General features: G+C 50.6%; 1 protein-coding gene across 3 annotated transcripts in view; it reads left to right on the plus strand.

The window, feature by feature from the left end:
- Positions 1 to 769: 769 nt before the first annotated feature.
- The window catches only part of pibf1 (progesterone immunomodulatory binding factor 1), a 165,133-nt gene continuing 148,315 nt past the window's right edge, over positions 770 to 17,587 (plus strand). Inside the window, exons 1-2 of one of the 3 annotated variants that reach the window (XM_072476135.1) lie at positions 770 to 903; positions 8,417 to 8,716. In XM_072476135.1, coding sequence (XP_072332236.1) covers positions 8,465 to 8,716 — 252 coding nt within the window. In that variant the 5' untranslated portion in view covers positions 770 to 903; positions 8,417 to 8,464. Of the gene's footprint in view, positions 904 to 8,339; positions 8,717 to 17,587 lie in introns of all 3 variants that reach the window. The other 2 variants (XM_072476139.1, XM_072476138.1) reach the window with 2 other exon arrangements.

Raw genomic sequence — 17,587 nt, forward strand, 5'->3', positions numbered from 1 at the left:
TGGGAAATCGTATTTTAAAGGGGTCCTCTTCCCCATATCTCCAATCCCCCTTAATTCCAACTCTTTTGTTTTCATTTGTTTCTCTCCTTCGGTTCAGACTGTTGTAAGGCAGTTTCTAATTATTTATCCTGAGCTGAATTCATCTGGTTTTGGATGTGAATCAATGTGGTTGGAAATGCTGTGTAGTGTTTGTCCAAAGTTGAGGGCCGAAGGGCCTGTTCTGTGCTGTACTGTTCTATGTTCTAAAGTGCAATATGAAGGGGTTGATGTCATTATTTTGGTTGGCCAACTTCAGACGCTGGGTGATGATTAAAACCCTTTCTGACTGAAACTCGATTATTTTTATTCCACTGCTTCTCCCCCCGTCCCCTCGTACTGCGTCTTGGATGTTCTCTTTATTTTTAAGGTCTGACCGAAAATACAGCGGCTTGGTACTCACTCATGGTTCGGTCAAGACGGCTAATGTGACCTGATTTGAGGTGAAGCTGTCTTACCTCGTCCTCCAGCGCAGGGGGCGCTGACGACTCGGTCCTCCGGCGCAGGGGGCTGCTGTCGACTCGGTCCTCCGGCGCAGGGGGGGGCGCTGCTGTGGATGAGGTCCTCCAGCGCAGGGGGCGCTGTTGGACACGGTCCTCCGGCGCGGGGGGACGCTGCAGAACGCGGAGAGCGCTGCAGAACGCGGTCCTCCGGCGTAGGGGGCGCTGCTGCTGGACGCGGTCCTCCGGCGTAGGGGGCGCTGCTGCTGGACGCGGTCCTCCGGCGCAGGGGGCGCTGCTGGTCTCTTTCACTGTCGTTACTCGGGGTCCTGTCGGTTGTGGAGGTGGTGGGTGGCTGTGGGGGTCGAGGCGGCATTTTCAAGTTGTAGCGAAGGTGTGTTTGGGTTTCTAGCGGTGGCCCAGCCGGGTAAGTCGGTGCCAGTCTGACTCAGCGGTCTGGGGTTGGGGAGCTGACTCAGGGAGGGCCACGGTTGCTATGGGCCTGAACTGGTGCAAGCACAGCCACAACTAACGCTGCTTGTGTGTAAAACAGTTGGTGATCGATCCTCTTCCCTTTGGGGAACAAAAGTTGCTTCAAATGCCACACGCACCAAAAGGCGATGCTGTGTTTAAAAGCAACTTTAATTGATTGCATTTCTATGGCAAATGCTGGAAGTCACACACAGCTTGGAAATGCACAGGGGGGGGGGGGGGGAGGACTGGCTAATCGTCCTTTTGGGAGGTGGGGGTGATCCAAATGATTTCATCGAGTCAAAGAATTTACAGTGCAGAAGGAGGCCTTCAGCCCATCGAGTCTGCACCGGCCCATAGAAAGAGCACCCTACCTAAGCCCACACCTCTACCCTATTCCTGTAACCTCACCCAATCGTTTTGGACACTAAGGGCAATTTATCATGGTCAATTCACTAACCTGCACATCTTTGGACTGTGGGAAGAAACCGGAGCACCCGGAGGAAACCCACGCTGACACGTGCAGACTCTGCACATACAGTGACCCAAGCCGGAAATCGAACCTGGGACCCTGACGCTGTGAAGCCACAGTGCTATCCACTGTGCTACCATGCCGCCCTTTCAAACTGCTGCAGATGCTGGAGGATTCCCGAAAAGTTCATTCCTTCGGTCCCGAAAAGGGGAAGGCTGGAGAAAGAACAGGAATCACAAGAACAAAGCAGGACTTTAATAAGGACACGGAAAGTCCGCACCAAGTAAAATAAGGACAAAGTTTTATTTGCACAAAGGTTATATGCACTACCCGGTAGATCCCGACCAGGTTCCTTTCTGGTCGGTGCTTTACTGGCCAACCTTGTATACATTGGTTAATGTATGGGTCACTGTCTGTGCGGAGTCTGCACATCCTCCCCGTGTGTGCGTGGGTTTTCTCCGGGTGCTCCGGTTTCCTCCCACAGTCCAAAGATGTGCGGGTTAGGTGGATTGGTCATGATAAATTGCCCTTAGTGTCCAGAATTGCCCTTGGTGTTGGGTGGGGTTACTGGGTTATGGGGATAGGGTGGAGGTGCTGAACTTGGGTAGGGTGCTCTTTCCAAGAGCCGGTGCAGACTCAATGGGCCGAATGGCCTCCTTCGGCACTGTAAGTTCTATGATAATCTATGATAATTGAGATGACCTGTAAAGAGCACGATGAAGACGAACATTCTCACCCCGTAGGTCCGTGCGGAATATTACAATCCTCCCCCACCAGATCCGAAGACCACCTCAACGAGCGATGCGCAGAGAAGGAGGAGCAATCGGAGGGCTTCAGAGTCTCATTGGCTCCGGCGAGTCATCATGGAGCTGATGCTCTGGATCAGTCGGCATATACCTAGCTGGTGAACACCATGAATGGTGAGAACATCGTGATGGACGATTGTCAGGAGGCAACTGAACTATGGAATCAGCGCCCGACACCTCAAGAGTCTCCCACGTCTCCCATTTCTGAGTCGGATGACAAAACGCCGGACATGTCAGCATTGAGAGAGACTGGAGGCGTCATAGCAAGCTGGTTGGGTAATGGAGCCGGAGGATCCAGAAAAGGCATCTTTCGAGGCATTTCAGGAGGGAACAATCTCCGTGAACAAATGTGATCTAGGTGCCACTTCATTAGTTACCCCCGGACCCGAACTTGAAAAGTGACTGATACCATTTGGTGGACGAAAATCCCAGAGAGCCAGCGAGCACCGTTGTTGAAGTTACGAACAAACACTGCGCCGTGTCAAAGAAGTCGACATCGAAATGGGAAACACACTTGCAAATCGTGGTTACAGCGCACTTTTACGCTGATGTCTGGTAGAATCAAACTGTTGTGTACAAAGCCTATGACCCATTAACATTTCAGCGTGGTCTACCCCAGTTACTGAGTGTGGCGTGGTCCTGTACGAGAATAAAAATCTTGCCAGTCTTGCATCCATCGAGCCTGACGTCTGTTTCTTGAGTCCACATTCAACTCTGCCAAACCATTCAATGCCGGATGATATGGGGCGGTGCAGACGTGGCGAATCTTATTGCTCTTCACAAAAGTGGCAAACTCTTCACTTGTGATAGAGGCCTCGTTATCGGTCATAAGTACCTCCGGGATTACATGGGTGGAAGAATAATGTGCAATCGCTCGATGGTTGCCCGGGATGTGGTCACTGTCATCTTGTGGACCTCCACTCACTTTGAGTGGGCATCCACCAGGATGAGAAACATCAAACCCAAGAAGCGATCGGCAAAATCATCGTGTATGCGAGCCACAGTGCCGGTCCACTCCCAATGGTTTTGGGGTGCTGCCACGGGGAGCCTCTGGTTCTCGTGAGAGATGGAGCACTGCTGGGCCAATGTCACGCAATCTGTGTCCAAACCCGGCCACTAGATGTAGCTTCTCGCCCGTATCTTCATTTTGGACACTCCGGATGTCCGCTGTGAAGGTCCTTCGACCCAACAGCCTGTCCATTCGCTGGGACAACAACCCTGGTGCCCCACAGGAGGATTCTGTCCTTGCGTTCAGCTCTTGAGAATTTTGAGGAGAAAGCCGTTAACTCCTCTGGTAGCTGTCGCTGCTGCCCACCGTAGAGCACCAGATGCCGCACCTTGGCAAGTACAGGGTCGGTTTGCACCCGGTCACGAACAGACGAGGCGGTGACAGGCAAGGAGTCCATGAAATTCAGGACTTTGTCTGCCGCAGGCAGGTTTGCAAATTCTATCAGCAGGGGAAGACGGCTCGAGCATCAGCCTGCGCAGTCTAGGTCCCTGGCCTTGCTGGAAAGAGTATTCGTAAGCAGCCGATAATGGAGCCCTGCGCTGAATCCTCATAGACGCTATTGGCAGTATCACCTTATCTTCACGGAGATGCCTACCAATGACTTGTGATCGCTGATAAAATGGCAACCGTCCGACGACATTCATTTCATGGGTGCGTTTGCTGTATGCCACCCCGACAACGTGTGCGGATGAATACAATGAATTCGGAATATTTTAGGCTGCACAGGGGCACTAGACAGGGATGCCTGCTGTCGTATGTGTTGGCTATCGAGCCTTTATTGCGCTTTAGGCGGCGAGAGTGGGAGGGCATCGTAAGGGGAGGTAGGGAGCACAGGGTGTCATTGTACACCGATGATTTGTTGCTGTATGTTTAGAATCCGCTAGAGTGTATGGGGAAAATAATGGACCTAGTGGGAAAGTTTGGAGTTTTCTTGGGTACAAACTGAATGTGACAAAAAGCAAGGTAGTCTCAGTGAATATCCAGGGAAGGGGTGCAAATTTGGATGCCTTGCCATTTAAGCTGGCCAAAATAAGGTTTCAGTATCTGGGCATAAGTGGAACCTAGCCAGGAGTAAAAGGGGATTTGAGGTGGTGGGATACCCTGCCGCTGTCCTTGGTGGGGAGGGTACAGACTGTGAAAAATGAACACTTTGCCGAGGTTTTTATTTGTTTTTCAATCCCTTCCGATATTCTGTGAAAATCCCCTAGGCGCCACACTCCGGCGGCGCCTGTTCGGGTACACTGAGGAAAAATTTAGAATGTCCAATTCACCTAACCAGCAAGTCTTTCTGGACTAGTGGGAGGAAACCGGAACACCCGGAGGAAATCCACGCTGACACACGGAGAACGTGGGCGGGGGCCGGGGGGGGGGGGGGGGGGGGGGAGCACACCCAAACCTGCTGTATTACTAATGGATTGGATTGGATTTGTTTATTGTCACGTGTACCGAGGTACAGTGAAAAGTATTTTTCTGCGAGCAGCTCAACTGATCATTAAGTACATGGGAAGAAAAGGAAATAAAAGAAAATACATAATAGGGCAACACAACATATACAATGTAACTACATAAGCACTGGCATCGGATGAAGCATACAGGGTGTAGTGTTAATGAAATCAGTCCATAAGAGGGTCATCTAGGAGTCTGATGACAGTGGGGAAGAAGCTGTTTTTGAGTCTGTTCGTGCGTGTTCTCAGACTTCTGCATCTCCTCAATGTATAAAACATTGGAGACAGTCGCTTTGCAATCTCAGATGTCAACAGTCAATATTTGTAGAAAAATTATTTTCAATTTGTCGGCCAAATTTCAATTTCTGATGGACTGCAATTGTTGAGAAGTCCACAAAGTAGCTAATTGCTCCAGAATTTAAACTGCAATCAAGTTCAAAATAAGCTATTTGGAATAGTTTTTCCACCACCACCGATGGAAGAAGTTGGAAGAGTGAGTAAGCCGGGTGGGAGGGGTCTTTGATTATGCTGCCCACTTTACCCAGGCAGCGGGAGGTGTAGATGGAGTCAATGGATGGGAGGCAGGTTCGTGTGATGGACTGGGCGGTGTTCACGACTCTCTAAAGTTTTCTCCAAAGTAATGGGCAGCGAATGCAGAGAAGGCGAGACGCTGGTTGGAGGAGTGGCGTTCAGAGTGCGTGCAGATGGAAGAGGCCTCCTGTGTGGTGTCATTCTTAAGGGCCCTGGCGCTGGTACCCCTCCCATTCTCCCCTGGTATGTATACCAACCGTCTCCACGTGGTGTCGTCGCTCAAGATATGGAACCAGCTGAGGCGGCACTTTGGTGTCGGGGTATGTCGGTAGTAGCCCCAGTATGTGGGGATCATAGGTTCATACCAGCAGGGTTAGACATGACATACAGGAACTGGCATAGGGAAGGGTTGGAGCGGGTAAGGGGCCTGTTCATAGAGGGGAGATTCACGAGCTAGAGGACTGGCAGGGGAGGCTCCAGCTGCCGAGCGGGAGTGAATTCAAGTACATGCAGATGGAGGGTTTCGTCCGGAAGGAGCTCCCCTCGTTCCCTTAGATGCCAAAGTATACGCTATTGGATAAATTGCTAGCTCAGGATGAGCTGGGGGAAGGGAGGATTGCAGATATTTACGATACAAAGTAAATTTGGATACGAAGAAAGCATCAGTGGGGGAAAGAAGATGGAAATGGGAGGAGGAATTGGGGATAGAGCTTTTGTGGGGGGAAGGGGGGGCTGGGCCAGGGCATATTTTCTTTCGGCCGCAGCCAGGGTCCGGGAGGCAAAAGCGATCGTCCTGAAGATGCCAAACGCCGCATCCAGGGTCTTGGAGGAACATAAAAAAGTTTGCAAAGCCATGAGGATCAACTATATTGCTCTTACAGAAAACAGGCATGGACACAACAAGCTGAATGGCTGCATTCTGTCCTTTAACCACTATTCTATGATTCTTCTGGAGGATTGTACAACTTGAAGAGGTTGTAGAGATAGGGGGGGACAAGGCCATTGAATGATTGGATGCATGAGAATTTTAGACAAACACCTGAAGTGGCAAGCAACATGTGCATCTCTCAAGTGCCAGGCAATGACCACATGCAGCAAGAGGAAGTCTACTCTTGACGTTCAGTTTCATTACTGCCATAGAATGCTACACCAGCAACATCCTGAGTGGATCACAATTGACCAGAAATGTGTACGGACTTGCCATATAAATACTGTAGCTCAAGCTTTCCCAACTTTTCGAACCACGGAATAGTGATCATAGAATTTAGTCATCTCCAAGTTCATCAGGGAACCCCAAGCGTAATATCGACGGGCTTTTTTTCTTACCGTGAAATAAGTGCAAACACAAATCAAATGTGAATAAGTTTTTTCTAGCTATATCTATGAGTATATTAGAAATTGGGAAGAGACACACGGTCACAAATACATTCACCAGCGACATGGTCCCCTCATGTTAACCAGCCTCTGCTTGGACAAATTTTGGAGAGTCACATTTAAAATTTTACAAATATGCCTGTCTTGCCACGGACCCCCTGGGAGGCTTCCACAGACACCACTTTGGGAACCCCTGCTGTAGCTACAAGAGCAGGCCCGACTCTCTTAACTCTCCAAAGCCTTTTCGCCACCTACCAGGCTCAAAACAGGAGCACGATGGATAATTTCCATTTGCCTGGATGAATGCAGCTCCAACAACATTCGAGAAGCTCAACACCATCCTGGACAAAAGAACGTGGGGCAGCACGGTAGCCTTGTGGATAGCACAATTGCTTCACAGCTCCATGGTCCCAGGTTCGATTCCGGCTTGGGTCACTGTCTGTGCGGAGTCTGCACATCCTCCCCGTGTGTGCGTGGGTTTCCTCCGGGTGCTCCGGTTTCCTCCCACAGTTCAAAGATGTGCAGGTTAGGTGGATTGGCCATGATAAATTGCCCTTAGTGTCCAAAATTGCCCTTAGTGTTGGGTGGGGTTACTGGGTTATGGGGGTAGGGTGGAGGTGTTGATAGGGTGCTCTTTCCAAGAGCCGGTGCAGACTCGATGGGCCGAATGGCCTCCTTCTGCACTGTAAATTCTATGAAAAAAACCTTGTTGACCAACACCCCATTACTCCCTCCATCAATAATGTACAGTGACTTCATGTGCAACATCTGCAAAATGCATTGACTTATGACGGCATCCTTTCCCAAACCCATGGTTTGTACCATCCAGGCCACAGACAGCAGATTCATAGGAACACCACCACCTTCACATTTCCCTCCCACGCTGCACACCATCTTAATTTGTGATCATACTTGGAATTATATCGCCGTTCTTTCACTGTCACTGGGTGAAATCGGGACTTCCCACCTAACAGCATTGTGGGTGTACTTACACTTTACAGATAGCAAGAACAAAATAGAACATACAGTGCAGAAGGAGGCCATTAGGCCCATTGAGTCTGCACCGTCCCACTTAAGTCCTCACTTCCACCCTATCCCCGTAACCCAATAACCCTCCTAACCTTTTTTGGTCACTAAGGGCAATTTATCATGGCCAATCCACCTAACCTGCACGTCTTTGGACTGTGGGAGGAAACCGGAGTACCCGGAGGAAACCCACGCAGACACAGGGAGAACGTGCAGACTCTGCACAGACAGTGACCCAGCAGGGAATCGAACCTGGGACCCTGGTGCTGTGCAGCCACAGTGCTAGCCACTTGTGCTACCATGCTGCCCTAAAATACTACAGGAAGTCTGAAATAAAAAGAGAAAATTCTGCAAATACTCGGCAGGTCTGTCAGCATCTGCGGAGATGAGAACAGCGCTAACGTTCAGGTCTGTGAAAGGCCTGACACGTGAACTCTGATCTTTATAGCTAAGTATTTCCATAAGAACTGCAACTGTTCAAGAAGGTGGATCACCACCACCACTTAAACAATTCGGGATGGGTAATACGTGATGGCCTTGCGAGTTATGCCCACGTTCTGTGAACGAATACAAAAAAAAATCAGGTACTCACCTGACTTGGACACAAGAACCTTCAACAACAACTGAACATTTTTATTGGTTTAAACTGTTTGTTCCTGTTTATATTCCTTTTAGAATGTTGCCTTATTAAAACCCAATTTCTGTGTTATTTGTAACCTGTTTCTGTAGGTCATTAAGAGGAGGCGATTGGCCCGTCCTCACCTTTGATGAAGAGAGAGTTAAAAATTCTTTGTTTCATATTTAAGATCCCGTGTCTTCACCTAGTGTCGCACTAAATCTTCCAGAAGAAAGCCATGTCCCGGAAGAAGTGTAAAGATGATAACAAAGCCCACGTTTCCAGCTCATTTGAGTCTGAGGACATCAGTTTAGAAACGACTGTGCCTACGGATGACATTTCTTCTTCAGAAGAGAGAGAGGCCTCCACTAAAGTCACCAAGCAGCTCATTGAGAGGAAGGAGCTCCTTCACAACCTACAACTCCTCAAAATTGAGTTATCGCAGAAAAACCTGGTCATTGACAACCTGAAGGTGGAATACCTCACCAAAGTAAGCTCTTTTGTTTTTTTTAATTTTAGAGTGCCCAATTCATTTTTTCCAATTAAGGGGGCAATTTAGCGTGGCCAATCCACCTAGCCTGCACATCTTTGGGTTGTGGGGGCGAGACCCACGCAAACACTGGGAGAATGGACAAACTCCACGCGGACAGTGACCCAGAGCTGGGGTCGAACCTGGGGCCTCGGCGCCGTGAGGTGACAGGGCTAACCCACTGCCCCACCGTGCTGCCCTCAAAGTAAGCTCTTTAATGTGCCCTGAAGCATTAACTGTTTCCATAATACTGATCTGCCCTTGTCAACTAACTAGGATTCCTACCCTCAGTGAATTTAAAAATAAATAATTTTTACGGGATGTGGGCTTTGCTGACTGGGCCAGCATTTGTTGCCCATCCCTAATTACCCTTGAGAAGTTGGTGGTGGGCTACTGCCTTGAACCGCTGCAGCCCATGTGGTGTAGGTACACCCATTGTGCTATTAGGGAGGGAGTTCCAGGATTTTGACCCAGCAGCAGTGAAGGAACGGTGAAATAGTTCCAATTCGGCCTGGTGAGTGACTTGCAAGGCAACTTCCAAGTGGTGGTGTCCCCATGTATCTGCTGCTCTTGTCCTTCTAGAAGGTAGTGCTCGTGGGTTTGGAAGGTGATGCCAAAGGAGCCTTGGTGAGTTCCTGCAGTGCATCTTGTAGATGGTACACACGGCTGCCACTGTGCGTTGGTGGTGGAGGGAGTGAATGTTTATGAAAGGGATGCCAATCAAGCGAGTTGCTTTTTTCTGGATGGTGTCAAGCGTCTAGTGTTGTTGGAGCACTCATCAGACAAGTGGAGAATATTCCATCACATTCCTGATATGTGCCTTGTTAGGTGGTGGAGGCTTTGTGGAGTTGGGAGGTGCGTTCCTCGCTGCAGGATTGTTATCGTCTGGCCTGCCGCGATAACCACAGTATTAATGTGGCTAGTCCAGTTCAGTTTCTGATCAATGGTAACCACAGGATTTTGATAGGTGTGGAGATTCAGTGATGGTAAGGACACTACCCTAAATGTCCCTGGACTCAGATGACTGACCTCCAACAACCACAACCATCTTCCTTACTTTCTTAAAATAAATTTAGAATACCCAATTATTTTTTTCCAATTCAGTGTGGCCAATCCACCTACCCTGCATATCTTTCACTTGTGGAGGCGAGACCCATGCAGACATGGGGTGAATGCACAAGCTCTGCACCAATAGTGACCCGGGGCCAGGATTGAACTCGGGTCCTCGGTGCCGTGAGACAGCAGTGCTAATCACTTCGCCACCGTGCCGGCTTTCCATTCTGCTAGTTATGACACCAACCAGCGAGTATTTCCCCTGATTCCCATTGACTCCAGTTCTTCTACGGTTCCTTGATGCCCTAGTCTATCAAATGCTGCCTTGATGTCAAGTGCGGTCACTCTCACCTTAGCTTTGGCATTCAGCTCTTTGTCCACGTTTGAACCAAGGCTGTAATGAGGTCAGGAGCTGAGTGACTCTGACAGAACCCAAACTTGAGTGTAAGTGAGTAGGTTATTGTTAAATAAGTGCCGCTTGATAGAACTGTTGATGACCCATCCCATCACTTTACTGATGATTGAGAGTAGACTGATAGAACGGTAATTGGCTGGTTTGCATTTTATGCAGAGGACATACCTGGGCAGTTTTCCACATTACCAGGTAGATGCCAGTGTTGTAGCTGTACAGGAACAGCTTGGCTAGAGGCACGGCAAGTTCTGGAGCACAAGTCTTCAGTACTATTCCCGGAGTATTTTCAGCGCCCAAAGCCTTTGCAGTGCCCAGTGCCATGGATGAATCATATTGGCTGAAGACTGGCATCTCTGATGCTGGTGGAGTAGACTGATGTGGATCATCCACTCGGCCCTTCGGGCTGAAGACTATTGCGAATGCTTCAGACTTGTCTTTTGCATAGGTGTGCTGGGCTCCTCCATCATTGAGGATGGGGATATGTGTGGAGCCTCCTCCAGTGGGTTGTTTAATTGTTCACCACCATTCATGGCTGGGTGTGACAGGACTGCAGAGCTTAGATCTGATCAGTTGATTGTGGGATCACTTAGCTCTCTCACTTGCTGCTTATGTTGTTTGACATGCAAGTAGCCCTGTGTTATATCTTCACCAGGTCGACGCCTTATTTTTCGGTATGCCTGGTGCTGCTTCTGCCATGCCCTCCTGCAACTCTTCATTGAACCAGGGATGATCTCCTGGCTTGATTGTAGAATGGGGGATATGCCGGGCCATGAGGTTACCGATTGTGGCTGAGCACAATTCTGCTACTGCTGACCCACAGCGCCTCATGGATGCCCAGTCTTGAGTTGTCACATCTGTTCTGGATCTATCCCATTTAGCACAGTGATAGTGCCACACAATACAATGGAGGGTATCCTCAATGTGAAGACGGGACTTTGTCTCCACAAGGACTGTGCGGTGCTCACTCCTATCGATACTGTCACGGACAGATGCATCTGCATCAGGCAGGTTGGTGAGGATGAGATTCACTCCCCAGCTGTTGCAGACCCAGTCTAGCAGTTATATTTTTAGGACTCGGCCAGCTCGGTCAGTAGTGGTGCTACTGAGCCCTCTTTGTAATGGACAGTAAAGTCCCCTACCCAGAGTACATTCTGTGACCCTGGCCACCCTCAGTGCTTCCTCCCAGTGGTGTTCAATATTGATTTGACGTTGAGGACTCGCAGGGTAACTCTCTCCCGACTGTATACCACTGTGCCGCCACCTCTACTGGGTCTGTCCTGTCGGTGGGACAAGACATACCTGACATACCCAGGATGGTGATAGTGGGGTCTGGGACGTTGTCCGTAAAGTATGATTCCTTGGGTATGAATATGTCAGGCTGTTGCTTGACTAATCTGTGAGACAGCTCCCCCAACTTTGGCAAAAGCCCCGAGGTGTTAGTAAGGAGGACTTTGCAGGTCGAACGGCTTTGCCGTTGTTAATGCCAGGTGGTCCATCCGGTTTCTTCTTATTGACTTTGTAGCGGTTTGGTACAACTGAGGCATTTAAGAGGGAACTACATTGCTGTGGATCTGGAATCACATGTAGCCCAGATCAGGTAAGATTGGCAGATTTCCTTCCCTAAAGGACATCAGTGAACCAGCTGGGTGTTTTATACTAATCGACAATTGTTTTATAGTCATCATTATCTGGACTTTTTCATTCCAGATATTTTAGATTCAATTTCCACCACGTGCCGCGGTGGGATTTGAAACCGGGTCCCCAGAGTATTACCCTGGGCCTCTGGATCCCCAGTCTAGTAATAATACCACTAGGCCACTGCCTCCCCTAATACTATATTCTCTTTGAATGGAGAAAAAGAATTGGTTCAAGCAGTACCTATACTTTCTAACAACATTTATTATACAACAGCAGATTCTTAGAAAATGATTCATGGGACAATCCTGCATTTTTTAAATATCTGATAGATTGACGGTTGTGGCAAGTACGAGAATTGCAGGACCAGCTGAAAAAATGTCCCGGATGTTGTGTTGGGTGTTCCGATACACAAACGAATCAACCCAGTTGTAGATGGTACAACTCTGTTTTATTATTCTGTACAATAATAACTGTTAACTTCTGGCAGTGGTTCGTACTTTACCAACTAGCCTGTGGACCCAACCCTAGCACTATCTTAGTGAGGCACTCAGCACATGGTGTATGTCTGAGTGGCACGCTGTGAGCTCTGTGCTCTGAGCTATCTCCTGGTAGAATGAGCGGGAACTGTGTTCCCTGTTTTATAGTGCGTGTGCTCTCACTGGTGATTGGCTGTGATGTTGTGTGTGTATTGGTTGGTCCATCTACCTGTCCATCAGTGTGTATGTGTGATTGCACCATGATATGTTAATGTGGATATCATGACATCCCCCCTTTTCACAAAGATATGTGCCTACATGCTAATAAATATTGGTGTGTACTGAGTGCAGCTGAGTATGTGTGTGCAATATTTGCAACATGTACATGAGGCTAAACTATATACATAGGAAGGTGTCAGGTGCAACAGAGCAACGAGGTTGTACCACAAACAAAACAAATGCAATCATCAAATATCGAAAGAGAACTCCTGGAACGACAAGAAAGAAACACGTTAACAGTATTGCACAACAATGCAGTGAGTCCAATGCGCAAACAGGCTCATAAGTCCAGTCTATTAGGTGGGTGACGAATTCGGGTTGACCGCCTCAAGGGTGGGTCAGGATCCACCGGCTGAGGAATGGGCCTGGCCACGGGCGAGAGAGGAATAGGCAGAGTGGCAGGAAGCTCCACGAAGTCGACATCAGGGACAACAGGAGGGCGTGGCACCGGTGCATGATCGCGTAGCGAGCGCAGAAGCAGCCGAAGGGCCCGCCGATTACGCCGGCGAATGGAGCCATCAGGCATGCGAACCAGGAAAGAACGGGGAGCCACGCGGCGGAGAACCTCGGCAGTTGCCGACCAGCCACCCTCCGGTAGGTGTATGCGGACTTTGTCTCCAGGTGCCAGGGCAGGAAGATCAGTTGCCCGAGCGTCATGTGCCACCTTCTGCTGAGCACGCTCCTGTTGCATCCTTTGCAGTACTGGAGCATGGTCGGGTTTAGGAACATGAATGGACGGCACAGTGGTCCTGAGGGTGCGACTCATCAACAGCTGGGCTGGCGAGAGGCTTGTGGACAGTGGGGCCAAGCGATAGGCCAGCAGGGCTAAATAGAAATCAGATCCGGCATCAGCAGCCTTGCAGAGGAGCCGCTTCACGATATGGACGCCCTTTTCCGCCTTGCCATTCGACTGGGGATGCAAAGGGCTGGACCGCACGTGTGTGAAGCCTTATGAAGCGGCAAAAGAAGACCATTCCTGGCTCGCAAAACAGGGCTCATTGTCTGACATGACGGTAAGCGGAATGCCACGGGGAGCGAAGGTTTCTTTACATGCTCTGATTACAGCTGATGATGTGAAGTCGTGCAGGCGTATGACCTCCGGATAATTGGAAAAATAGTCAATTATTATGACGTAGTACCTGCCGAGCGCATGAAAGAGGTCCACACCCACCTTCGCCCAGGGGGACGTTACCAACTCATGGGGCTGAAGTGTCTCAGGGGGTTGTCCCGGCTGAAACCTTTGGCAGGTGGTGCAGTTGAGCACCATGTTGGCGATGTCGTCGCTGATGCCCGGCCAGTACACAGCTTCTCGGGCCCTCCGCCTGCACTTTTCAACCCCAAGATGGCCTTCGTGCAATTGTTCGAGGACAAGCTGTGTGGGATCACAATCCGGTCCAACTTTAGGAGGACACCATCAATTGACGGCCAAGTCGTCCCGGACATTGTAGAATTGTGGGCGCTGCCCCTTGAGCCACTCTTCCATCATGTGGCGCATCACACGTTGTACAAGGGGATCAGCCGCAGTCTCATGGCGAATGTGGGCCAGACGTGCATCAGTAGCCGGCAGATTGGCCAATGTGAAGGCTACGTGTGCGTCAACCAGACAAACGAACCCCTCCGATTCGGGCGGTGTGCTCACTGCTCTGGACAGGGCATCCGCGATGATGAGGTCCTTTCCTGGGGTGTAGACAAGTTGGAAGTCGGACCTCCGGAGCTTGAGCAGAATGCACTGGAGGCGAGGGGTCATCTCGTTGAGGTCCTTCTGGATGATGCCGACCAGGGGGCGATGGTCGGTCTCCACAGTAAACTGCGGAAGACCATACACATAGTCGTGGAATTTGTCGATGCCAGTGAACAAGCCCAGGCACTCCTTTTCAATCTGCGCATAGCGCTGTTCTGTGGGGGTCATGGCCCGCGAGGCAGTGTCATCCCGTTGCAGGTGTACCGCCCCAATGTCGGACTGGCTGGCATCAGTCGAGATCTTTGTGTCCCGAGTAGTGTCGAAGAACACCAATACCGGGGCGGTGGTGAGCTTGATCTTGAGCTCTTCCCATTCCTTCTGGTGTGCGGGCAGCCCCTGGAATTCCGTTGTCTTCTTGACCAGGTGGCGAAGAGCCGTTGTGTGCGAGGCAAGGTTTGGAATAAACTTCCCCAGGAAGTTGACCATGCCGAGAAAGCGTAACACTGCCTTCTTGTCTGCCGGCTGCGGCATGGCTGCGATAGCTGCCACTTTGTCGGCATCCGGACGCACCCCTGACCGGGATATGTGGTCCCCAAAAACTTTCACTCAGTTTGGCCAAAAGAGCACTTAGCTCGGTTGAGGCGCAGGCCGTGATTTTGTATCCGTGCAAAGACACGCTGGAGACGACTGATGTGCTCCTGTGCTGTGGTGGACCAGATGATGACGTCATCAACATATACTCGTACACCTTCGACGCCCTTCATCATCTGTTCCATGATGCGATGAAACACCTCGGATGCCGAGATGATACCAAACGGCATCCTATTGTAGCAGTATCTGCCAAAAGGAGTGTTGAAAGTGCACAGCTTCCTGCTGGACTGATCCAGTTGAATCTGCCAAAAACCCTTTGAGGCATCAAGCTTGGTGAAAATTTTAGCTTGGGCCATTTTGCTCGTGATTTCTTCCCGTTTGGGTATGAGGTAGTGTTCCCTCATGATGTTATTGTTCAGGTCTTTCGGGTCGATGCAGATCCGGAGCTCGCCGGAGGGCTTTTTTACGCACACCATGGAGCTGACCCATGGCGTTGGCTCCGTGACCCGGGAAAGCATTCCTTGGTCCTGCAGCTGCTGCTTGAGGCGGTCCTTGAGTGGTGCTGGGACTCTACGAGGTGCGTGAATGACCAGGGTGGCGCCCGGTTTGAGCCGTATTCTGTAAGTGTAGGGCAGTGTGCCCATGCCCTCGAAAACCTCCTGGTTGTGGGCAAGGAGCGAGTTGAGCTGCGCCCTAAAGTCCGCATCTGGGAAATCGGACGTGCCTTCTGGAGACAGTGTGTGTACCCGCTGAACGAGGTGGAGGATCTTGCACGCCTGTGCGCCTAACAGAGAGTCCTTCGAGGATCCAACTATCTCAAAGGACAGTGTGGCTGTGTATGAATTGTGTGCAACCTCGAGCTGGCAGGACCCCATGGCCGGGATAACGTTCCCGTTGTAATCAACCAGCTGACAGTGGGATGGCCGGATCGGTGGTTTAACCTGCAAGGTGTGGAAGGCTGACCATGCAATGAGATTGGCGGAGGCACCAGTGTCAAAGCGGAATGTGATTGGTAACCGTTAGGGTGGCACACCATTCATCGCCCGGATTAATGCTGTGCCCTGGCATCGGCTGGTGGGTCCTACTTGGGGACATCCAGTTCCTGTCTATTACCACAACGCGGAAGGTTTCCCAGTCGTCGGTATCACCGGTCTGCATGTCGTCAGGGTATGACTCGGTGTGTGGGGGCTGAATGGCCCGCACGTCCCTGCGAGGCTGGCGGAATTGCGGAGAGTTGGCAGGTTGAGCTGCTCGACAGCAGGCAGCATAGTGGCCCATCCTGCCACAGAGGAGGCATTGTCTCGTTTTGGCTGGACATTGCCGCTTTAAGTGTGCAGATCCACAGTTGCCGCACGTCGTTACGTCATGGCGTTCGTTGCGCCACCGCGCATGCGCGGTGCGGTCCTGCATAGAGCGCGCCTGTGCATCACGTCCTTCTGCGTCGACGTCCCCTCTTCTGGCACGTATAAGCGCGGGAGGCCTTGGAAAGCGCGCAAAATGGCCGCCCTCGTCCGGGCCGCGGGCCGGGAGGAACTTGATCGACTGGACGTGCTCGTAGGACCCCTGCCGTGCCGATTTGGCCGCCTGGAATTGGGAGTACCGGCTGGTCGCGTTTTCGTGGAGGACGCAGATTTCGATGGCGGTGGCTAGGGTGAGGCGCTTTATTTTGAGGAGCTGCTGGCGTAGGGTGTCCGAGGTGACCCCAGAAACTATCTGATCCCGAATCATGGAGTCGGAGGTGGCCTCCTAGCTGCAGGACTGCGCGAGGATACGGAGGTGTGTTAGATAAGATTGAAAAGGCTCATCCTTACCCTGCAGTCGCTGCTGGAAGAGGCACCTCTCGAAGCTCTCATTAACTTCCACGTTGAAGTGTTCCTCGAATTTTAGAAGGACTGTCTTGTACTTCGTCTTGTCCTCGCCTTCCGCGAATGCCAGGGAGTTGTAGATGTGGATGGCGTGTTGCCCCGCCGTGGTGAGGAGGAGGGCGATCTTCCTGGTGTACGATGCATTCTCCCTGTCTGTGGCTTCTAGGAAGAGCTGGAAGTGCTGTTTAAACAGCTTCCAGTTGACGCTGAGATTTCCAGCGATTTGGAGCGGCTGCGGTGGGCGATGGTGTCCATGATGCAGGATGGCGGTCTCTGAAGAGGTGCAGGTAGGTCTCAGTCGCTGGCTAGTTTCCAGACCTGGTATCATGTCGTGTTGGGTGTGCCGATACACAAACGAACCAACACGGTTGTAGATGGTACAACTTTGTTTTATTATTCTGTACAATAATAACTGTTAACTTCTGGCTGTGGTTCATATTTTACCAGCTATCCTGTGGACCCAGCCCTCGCACTATCTCAGTGAGGCCCTCAGCACATGGTGTATGTCTGAGTGGCGCGCTGTGAGCTCTGTGCTTTGAGCTATCTCCTGGTAGAATGAGCAGGAACTGTGGTGTTCCCTGTTTTATAGTGCATGGGCTCTCACTGGTGATTCGCTGTGATGTTGTGTGTGTATTGGTTGGTCCATCTACCTGTCCATCAGTGAGTGTGTGTGATTGCACCATGATATGTTAATGTGGATATCATGACACCAGACATGTGGTGTTTCCATGTTTCAGAAAAGATCTAACAATGTATGTACGAGGGTGACTTTTCTTCCAATGTTTTTGAAGTTTCATCCATCTTTGATCTTTCGTGGGCCATTTGTGAGATTTCAAG

This window comes from Scyliorhinus torazame, chromosome 15 (assembly GCF_047496885.1).
Source record: "Scyliorhinus torazame isolate Kashiwa2021f chromosome 15, sScyTor2.1, whole genome shotgun sequence".
NCBI classification, from domain to species: Eukaryota; Metazoa; Chordata; class Chondrichthyes; order Carcharhiniformes; family Scyliorhinidae; genus Scyliorhinus; species Scyliorhinus torazame.